Genomic DNA, 10,210 nt, shown 5'->3' on the forward strand with positions numbered 1-10,210 from the left:
TTAAAATAGGGACGCGGGTGGCACTGTGGGTTAAACCACAGAGCCTAGGACTTGCCGATCAGAAGGTCGGTGGTTCGAATCCCCACGACGGGCTGAGCTCCCGTTGCTCGGTCCCTGCTCCTGCCAACCTAGCAGTTCAAAAGCACATGAAAGTGCAAGTAGATAAATAGGTACCGCTGAGGCAGGAAGGTAAACGGCGTTTCCGTGCGCTGCTCTGGTTCGCCAGAAGCGGCTTAGTCATGCTGGCCACATGACCCGGAAGCTGTACGCCGGCTCCCTCGGCCAATAAAGCGAGATGAGCGCCACAACCCCAGAGTCGGTCGCGACTGGACCTAATGGTCAGGGGTCCCTTTACCTTTTACCATTAAAAGAAGGGCAAGTATTTGTAAATGTGTAATTTATGTAATTTGTAATTTGGCAAAAGCTGCTTATGTTCAGTTCTGTTTGCAAATGTTTGATATAAAATGCAGTGGCTGGCGGCTGATCCAGCTTCATTGTAGGGTGGGCATTTTTCAAGTTTCTCAGGCTTGTTGTGATGATAAAATGGGGAGACAGTAAACCATGGACAATGCTCAGAGCTCCTCGGAGGAAAAGTGTGGTGTAATTTTAATAAATGAATAAACAGGTGTCTATTCAGAGACTAAAAAAGCAATACATCTAGATCATTATAAAAATAATATCACATCTTTATTTAGGCAAGATAAAAACATTTACACTGTATATAAAAATAAATTCAGAGTTCCAAACAATGTCAGACATTTAAGATAAAAATAGGTTGGTATCAGACTTTGTTAATAATTAATAAATACATTATAACTCTTGCATGTTTTAAAAATGAAATAATTAAATATGCTTTTGTATAAATACATTTTAAATAACAAAGTAAGAAAAATAACCACATGAACAATTACCGGTAGTTATAATAACAGTGAAATGCACGAGGACAAATTTTGTTACAGGGTCAAGTAATTGGTTAATGGTAACTCTTTGGGTAAGGCAGATGGAGGCTTATTAGCGCCTCCTCATTCTGAAATATTAATGCTTTATGAATTTTCAAAATTACAAGGATGGCAGTTCTAACCCTTCTGGATCTTTGATACCAGAGTTGGTTAGGATATGGTGAAGGCTATTAATGAAGGCAAATGAAGTCTAGTGGAGGATCTTTTCTCCCTTATCCTCTTTCCAGTGGCACAGATCAGGGGCTAGGATTGCATGGTAAGTAGTCCAAATCTTCATTTGCCTTAAATTTGTTTGATTGATTTTGGTCCAGCAGCCTTGAAGCTACATCTTACCAAGGATTTGGACAACTTTTGTTACAAAATGTTTCTTTTTTTAAAAAAAGATGCCAAAATAAATAAATAAATATTATTGTTATATTAATATATATAGAGACCATCTTTCATTTGAGAAGTACCAAATAAATATACATAAATATCAATATTTTTACGTTATTGAAATGAAAAACAACTGTTGCATTTCTTGATGTTCTAAAGCTTGTGTTACGGTGTGGTTATCTCTTGAATCCTTCCATCCAGGCAAAAAGAAGGTCCATCTCTCCAAGAGCTTTGTTTGCTGCTACATTATTATCAAGCTGCAGAAGAGAAAAGCAATTTCATACGTTCATTACTGAAGAATATATAAGCAAACAGGAGGGTAATGGCTGTAAATGGATTATTTGTTGGCTTCCAACTTGATTTCCCTTTAACGTTGTTTATAGAGTCTTATATTTCCAAATTTTTAATTCGTAATCTATATTAAAATGTAATAGAGATACCCTTGATAAGAACATATGATCATCTATTAGATAGGTTGCACAACTGAACAAAGACATTGACAACCGTTAAATATTTAAGTACAGTGTTAACAACACATTTTACATATTTTGGTAAAAATCATTGATAATGCGGTATATTCAGTATATTCACTGGATCACTCTCAATACTGTTCTCACACTATTATTAACTACATGCATTTAAATATTGAATGTTGGCTATTTCTCTCATCATGAGACATTATTAAGTTGTGGTCTTCATGTCATGAAATTGGTCCCAGATTTGTTGTTGTTGCAGGTCATGGTAATATGTGGAAGCAGGAAATGTGAGACGAGATCGGTGGATGTAGGGCAAATGGCCGAACATGCTATTCATCTTATTATTCAGTTCACATTCATAGACCTTACAGTTATAGTTCAGTGTGGTGTTAATTCTGTCCGAAGCACCAAGGAGTAGTATAATGGGGTGATTGCCTTCCTAATTATGGAATATTAAACAGGAATTATCCCCTCCCCCTTCCTCTTGCCTATCTTCTGCCCTCCTCCTACATATCTTTGTGGTTCAGATCACAGTAAGTGGTCTGAAAAGTCGTCTCAATATGCTATGGGGAAAACCGGCATTGTACCTTGTGATTGTGGTACGACAACCCCATTCCATGGCGGCCTCACTTGCATGCTTCTCCGATATGTAGATAAATGAGAGATGCAGAATCGACTTTTGGTCTAGCTCAAAGTAGACCAAATAGACAATATATCTGAGACCCTGCCAAAGTCCAAAAGCTTCCTGACAGATCTGGCTATGTGTATTTATTAATGCAACAACTCAGTCTTAAATAGCAGAGAGGGGAAAACAAGCAAGACAAGTTACCATTTTGTATTCTTCCAGTATAAGTTTAAATCTTCTATGGGTCTCTTCTCCACAGGAACATTTGTTTTGATCATGCTGATTTCCCAAAAAAGCACAAGAGGAAAAATGATTAGGATAATTACATGTATAATAACAAGGCTGAAAACTATTTATCTTACTTTCATCTTTGAACTTTGCACTGACATTTGGATTTAGAAAGAACCCTGGGTGCAGCTGCCCACCTCTCTTAACTACCAGTACAGCTATATTGCTTACTTTGTAAAAATGCATCTCTATTCCTGTGACCATTTAGGATTTCTGGAATCGGGGTGCACTGAAAAGCCCACTTTTCAATGACAAGAGTCAGGGTCATGAATCATACTTACACACTTTCTCAGAATTGTCTTGATGCTGAGGAAGGCATTGGCCAGAGTGCTGGTTTTCCTTCTAAGCAAGTTGCTTGTTGGTTCATAGTGTCTGAAAACACTTTCAACATAAAACCTCAGCAGGTGGCGGAGTAAACAACAGCTTTCAGATGTCTAAAACAAGGGGACAAAATATGTGGTTTGCATGGTCAAATTCAGATTTCCTTCAGTTGTGGGCTCAAATAGCTAATAAGGCTGTCAAGGGTCTAGTTCACATATATATGTGTAAATATTTGATTCCTGGGCACTGAATCCTCTAAAATGTGTGCGCTTTCAAGACATGACATGACAAAATTCAGGAGGGGAAATACAGATCTAGAACAACCTGGAGTGATTTTAGATTTCTGAATGTAATTTGTCTTAATAGGACTAACTATTCATGAACTAAATATGCATTCTTGACCTTCAGAAATTAGCCACTCAGAGCACTCTTGTGTGCTAAAAAAGCAATATTTACCGGAACATCTTGTAAGACACCTTCCTTCAGCAGTATCACATCAGTCCTGTTATCTTGTGTTTGCTGCAATTACAAAAAGAAGAGAAATCATGTGAGTAGAAGACAAAACCGGAAGGTGGGGGGAGGTAGTGTGAAAGACAGGTATTACAGATGCCACAAATGGGTAGCTGTCATGATCACCTAAAGCAGGCTTCCTCAACCTCGGCCCTCCAGATGTTTTTGGCCTACAACTCCCATGATCCCTAGCTAGCAGGACCAGTGGTCAGGGATGCTGGGAATTGTAGTTTCAAAACATCTGGAGGGCCGAGGTTGAGGAAGCCTGACCTAAAGGAACATGAACTCTTTTACCTAAAGGAACTACTCCTTTACACAGTGTCTTCATATCCAAATTCTGACTAAAATCTCTTCCTCTGTGCTTTAGAATAAAGTTTATTGAATACCACCAGATCCATCTAGGTTATTCAAGGTTGTTCCAGAATTTGTAGTCAAGAGGGAGGTCTATGACCCAACTTTGTGTGGTCTCAACTTTACCTAATACCTTCTTCTCTTCTGACCACCACTAATGTTACTTGACGATCTAGGTATATGGTATGTGTCTGAGGAGATTATTGAACTTGGTGAGCTACATCTATTTAGAGTACTTTTAAAAACCATTTTATTGAGAAGCAGAGACAGAAAATTATCAACATATAGATGCAAGTTGACTTTTGACTTTCCAGTGAAGATACTAGCTTTTAAACTGGCTCTTTCAGTTCTCTTATTATTGCAAATAGTGCAAGAAAGGAGATCAGGATGGTGATGTTCCTTAGCAACCTCCACTCAGTTTGTTGCCTCATCAGGCTGGTAGAAAGTGCTATGTAGTTGAAGAAAAAATGGATGTGAGACAGCTGCCTGGGACACATCTTCAGTTTCCTGAAATGCAATGGTGTCATGTTAACTGGAGGTGCTGGGGAATTAACCCAGGGAATTAACCAGGGACCAGGGACGCGGGTGGCGCTGTGGGTTAAACCACAGAGCCTAGGACTTGCTGATCAGAAGGTTGGCGGTTTGAATCCCTGTGACAGGGTGAGCTCCCATTGCTCGGTCCCTGCTCCTGCCAACCTAGCAGTTAGAAAGCACGTCAAAGTGCAAGTAGATAAATAGGTACCGCTCTGGCGGGAAGGTAAACGGCGTTTCCGTGCGCTGCTCTGGTTCGCCAGAAGCGGCTTAGTCATGCTGGCCACATGACCCAGAAGCTGTACTTCTGCTCCCTCGGCCAATAAAGCGAGATGAGCGCCACAACCCCAGAGTCGGTCACGATTGGACCTAATGGTCAGGGGTCCCTTTACTTTTTATCTAAATAATATATGTATATATTTCCATTGGAATTTTCATTTAAATGATTTGGTTAAGTATTATACTAGGAATTCTGAGTAATCAATGTCAAAACATGATGTGTTTCAGACATCAATGCTATTTTCATCTTGGTTTCATTGATCAGGACAATGAATCTGCTATACACACCAAATTTCAGATCAATGACCAAAAGTCAAATGTAGGTTGCCCTGTGATACTTACCACCGTTTCTCTGATGGCACCAAAATAGTCCTTTAGTTCCCGCAGAGATACGCCACTCAATTCACATTGACCAAAGTTGAATTGTTGAGCTTCTGTGGTCACAGTTTTGCCAAAGAGAAACGAAAGAACAAGGCAAGAGAAAAAACGTATATCCATCTTTGTTTGATAATCCACTCCTGTAAAAAGACACAGATGGTTTAGTGGTCTGCTGATGAAGAAGTGTAGTCAAACTGCTAAACATTTCTCAAAATCAGGTTTTAAAGAGGAAAATATTATTTGCATCACTGATGCCCACAATGCGGTAAACTGAAACTACTAGGGTTGTACAGATTATTTTATTTTATTTTATTCATTGAACCTGCCCTACATGTCACCTTGGATCAAAAGAAGAAGATCATTATGCCTCACTTTCTGCTACTTAAGATGTCTTCTCCATTGATTACAGTGGATGAAAAAACAAATACCTATATCATTTTAATTTTGGGGAAGAATTGGATGACATTTGCAGGCATAATTAATGCCCATCTAAGGGGTGGAGCCTGATAAATTTCAAAGAGATAAGTGCAGGGCAGTTGTGGTTTTAGGCATTGTGGTCTAAACCACTGAGCCTCCTGGGCTTGCCAATCAGAAGGTTGGTGGTTTGAATCCCCATGATGGGGTGAGCTCCCGTTGCTCTGTCCCAGCTCCTGCCAACCTAGGAGTTCGAAAGCACACCAGTGCAAATAGATAAATAGGTACCGCTGCGGCAGGAAGGTAAATGGCATTTCCATGCGCTCTGGTTTCCGTCACAGTGTTCCATTGTGCCAGAAGCGGTTTAGTCATGCTAGCCACATGACCCCAAGAGCTGTGTGGACAAATGCTGGTTCCCTTGGCCTGAAAGCGAGATGACTGCCGCAACCCCATTGTCACTTTTCACTGGACTTAACCTTTACATTTTATCTTTTACTAGGCACCTTTACATGTTGAGAGTTATTGGTTTTTTTTAAGTGTATCCTTCCTAGTGGGTTTTTGTTGTGGTGGGAGGAATTTGCATCAACATGGCATAAAATGTAAATTGGTTCACATGTAAGCTCAGTTAATGAAGTGCTTTATCCCATTGATTTCAATGGGACCTAGTTGTGTCTGACCTTTTCTGAACCAAGTATATTATGTGTATGTAATCTCCCATATTAATTCCATATAAAGCCTTCAGTATCAGTATATTAGAAAAAGTTGGTTTAGACATCAGAGTTACTACTACAATCACATATTTTGAATAAAATGATTCTTTTAAAAAAACAACAAAACATCCTAGAGCACAACTCAGAGAGGCTGATGTATTTCAATTCATACGACTTAATATTACACTCCTAAAACATTAACTTGCAAGGTTGTTGCGTTGACATGAATAGAATTATCTTCTAGTTAAATCTAAATCTAAACCTATATTTAATTTTTGATAATAGTAAAAAAAAAACTGAAAATTAACTTAGAACTTGGTACAGATTACTAAAACTCATGTTAATAGAAAAAGAAAAAGAGTAAGATTTGTTCATCCTGTAAACAGTGAAATATATTGCTTATAATCTGTAAAATATCTGCCTTCAGATTTCAAGCTAATATAAGCTACATCTGACACATAAGTAGACAGTGCTTACCTTAGTTACCTAGATGCTGTGATTTGCAGTGATGGATAATTGTCACTACCTGGTTCTGGCCCTTTATATATATGAAGGACTTTACAGGAAATTTCCTTTGACATACCTGTGGGTGGGGACTAGTCTTTACTCTCAATTTCTCTCTGGTGCTTCATTTGCATATTTTTTAAAAAGTTCCCAAAAGAAAAATGAAGAGTCATGAGTAAGTAGCAAGTGAGGTCATGAAGATGTCTTAAAATAGCTCTCTATGCCCTGGAGTTCTCAGAGTATACCTGTCAAATTTACAAACAAACAAAATAGAACTTTCCCAATATATTTCTCTGACATTTCACAGTAATTAATATCAAACACTGATATTTAGCTGGGTTAAAAAAGATCTCAACCAATATAGCTTTACTTGTAAAACTTTTATATCCTCAGACATTTCTTCTCTGGAAAAAAGTGTGCTTTACAATGAATGAATTATCCAAGGTGTGTACTGCAGTGAAAAATTCATGTTGGTACACATATTGGAAAAGGAAGATCTCGAGGAGCTTCCTGATATGTATGCCCAGGCAAAGAAAAGAAAAAGAGTGTCATGGATGATATCATTCAAAATGATAGTGTGTGTGGCTTTTCTGACATCACTGGCAGCCTAATTGATGAACTGCTGCAGCTGCTAAAGAATAACTTTTGGTTCGTACAGTGCAACAGCATCTTAAGTTCAATTAACTTGTTCATTCTCAACCTTGTCTGTTTGAAAGCCGTCCGGCTGAAGTTGTGCAAATTAAACGCATGCAAGACGGGGAGCTTAAAAGCTGTTTTGTATCCGGTTTTCCTGGAGTGGAAAGAACTCTTAAGCTCTCTGCTTTGCTTACCGGACAAGTCCCGCTCAGTGTGCAGGCACTGAGATGCTCTTGTAAGATCTCGTGGACACCTGGACAGCCCTACGAGCTGTCACAGCATTATCCCAGAGCTTGTGCACTGAGCAGAACTTGCAGGCGGGCGGGGGGGGTAGGGTCCACCTGGCATGCAAGCTCCAGAAGGCAAGGAGGCTAGCACAGGGGGCAGTTCTGAGGAGGAGGATTCTGAGAATAAGCCATCACCCTGATTTGCCTGCATGGTGTTTACATGTCTTCACATTAATCATTTGTTCATCAAACACATTTCGATGCATTTCCCCACTACTCTTCAAACAGAAAAGGTTCATTGTGCTGGAGTGGAAGAGAGCCTTAATCCACTTCAGATGTACGATCCTAAAGTTCTTCCTCCTCCTCCTCCTCTTCTTCTTCTTCTTCTTCTTCTTCTTCTTCTTCTTCTTCTTCTTCTTCTTCTTCTTCTCCTCCTCCTCCTCCTCCTCCTCCTCCTCCTCCTCCTTCTCCTTCTCCTTCTCCTTCTCCTTCTCCTTCTCCATTGTATACCACCCTTTACCTGCAGATCTCAGGGCGGTTGACAGTTTGGCTATATTCCTGAATCTCTCCCACAAAAATACTGGCAGGCTGGAGGCACCGAATGTTGTCTCATATGCATGACATTCTTTTAGCTGTGCGCCTAAAACCTGTGAAAGTGCAAGCACATCTTGGAACAAAAACAGCATTTTGAAAAGCTTCTCAAGCAATTGCAATTTCCCCAAATGCAATTACTTTTTATATTTCACAATAACCAGAGATGTACATGTTCCTGAGTATGGGTGTTGGAGAATTTTGATGAAAACAGAAGCATAAATTGCCAGTGTTCACTTATTTGTCCCCTATTTGGAGGAGAAATCAATCCAGCGAATATGACAGGTATTCACTATTGTTTATAATTGTGTGCTTATTTGAATGAAGCAGTTGTACTCTGTGTGTTCATTTGAAGAAGAAAACTTAAGTGTAGCTTTTAAAACTGTTTATGCATGTTTAAGATAGTCACCTGTTGAACAGTCATTTGTTTGAACTATGCTGGGGTTGATACCAATGAGATCAATACATTTGATTTGTGTGCCTGTTGGGCTTCTGTCCCTCATTCCCACTTTAGAGCAAGCTAGGTTTCAAGAAATGCCCTGAGCCTTCATAATTTCCTGTGTTTCAGATGCCAGGCAATTTCCAACTTGTTGCATCTATTAGACACAATTAGACTACAGCTTCCCTCCCTGAGAGTATGTTGTGACATTCTGACATCATTTAACTCAGCTGCAGGATGTGCTTTTGTCTCCAGGATACTTGGATCCATCATTTCCTCATTATGTCATGCCCATTTACAGAAGAGACATGGGGCTGTATCCAGAATACCTTAGAGTAAGCCCTATTGAATTAAACAGGACCTATTTCTGAGTAGAAATGGTTAGGAGTGTGCTGTAAATTGGTTGACTTTGGGTTCTACTGAAATTGATGGGGCAAGGGAATGATGATATTTTTCCTTTTAATTTATTCATTGTATTTTTTTAAATTATTCATTTTTCTTTTTCATTCATTACATACATCTCAAAATTCTTAACATTTACCTATATTCCTCCCTCCCTCCCCTCCAGGGCTTCCCCCAACTTCCGCTTCTGGTTTGTTTCTCTTTTCACCCACTTTGCTATTTCCTAACAGAAAAAGTTATTAATAACATAACATCAAGCCTAAAAACATAAAAATAAAAGTAAATACACCATAATATTTTACTATTTTCTAAATATTTTCTAATACTAATAATGTGAATGTTTATTTAAATTCTGCCATCAGGATTTATTCATTATATTATAGTGTTTTTGTTATGTTGACCCTCTCCCCACTTCATATGTCATTTCCTTGATTTTTTTAACCCCCCTTTTTATTTCACTTATTTGTTTGTTTGCTTGTTGTTACATGAGAAACAAGGATGTTTGCTCTATAATGGTTTTTGCCACATATTGTCACAACATAATATTCATAATAATAATAAAAATCAAAGAGGCAAGTTAACCATAACTTGTCCCATTGATTTAAGTGGAACCTCAATTCAACTAACTTCATCTGGGTTTTTTGAGGGTGTTACTGAAAGCCGTATTCTCTCACCGTGCCTCTGAACAATACATGGAAAGATGCTAGTTGCTAGAGCAGGGGTTGGCAAACTACGCCCCCCCCCCGGGCTGGATCAATATAATCAAACAGAAGTATATAGTTATACAGGATCTCAGGAAATAGAAAGAAATAGATGACCTTGGTTAACCCTATGCAGGTATCTTACAAAGTGGACCTTGTCAGCAATTTTGGCTTTGATTCACTTCAGCACCTCCAACATTACACTTTGCACTCATTATGTCATATTTGAAATCTGAGTTGAGGATTGATTTTATGTGGAAAAGATGGTACAGGTGTGTTAAAAATCTAAGCAAAACTCTTAGCTCCTGGGCACCTGTTGGAAGCCTGAGTACCTTGCAACTTTTGAGTAGTAGGAGTTGGAAAATGTTCTGCTTCCTCTGTTAGCTCATTGTGAGTTGATGAGAGAGATAAAGAGATACATTTCTTTGACCCATTAAAAGTTAGGAAAGAATTGTGATGAAACAGTTTCAGTGAAGCAGATGAAGACATGTTT

The 10,210-nt window shown here is 38.9% G+C and overlaps 1 protein-coding gene across 1 annotated transcript; it reads right to left on the minus strand.

Annotated features, from left to right (window-relative positions):
* Window positions 1-1,510: 1,510 nt before the first annotated feature.
* On the minus strand, window positions 1,511-5,213 carry LOC310709799 (interleukin-20-like; the record flags this gene model as incomplete). The annotated part of the gene is made up of 5 exons (XM_083509839.1): window positions 1,511-1,591; window positions 2,640-2,714; window positions 3,005-3,157; window positions 3,501-3,563; window positions 5,058-5,213. 5 exons carry the CDS (start codon window positions 5,211-5,213, stop codon window positions 1,511-1,513), a joined length of 528 nt encoding a protein of 175 aa, XP_083365965.1.
* Between the last annotated feature and the right edge of the window lie 4,997 nt (window positions 5,214-10,210).

Source organism: Podarcis liolepis (genome assembly GCF_965112155.1).
Source record: "Podarcis liolepis genome assembly, chromosome: 6".
NCBI classification, from domain to species: domain Eukaryota; kingdom Metazoa; phylum Chordata; class Lepidosauria; order Squamata; family Lacertidae; genus Podarcis; species Podarcis liolepis.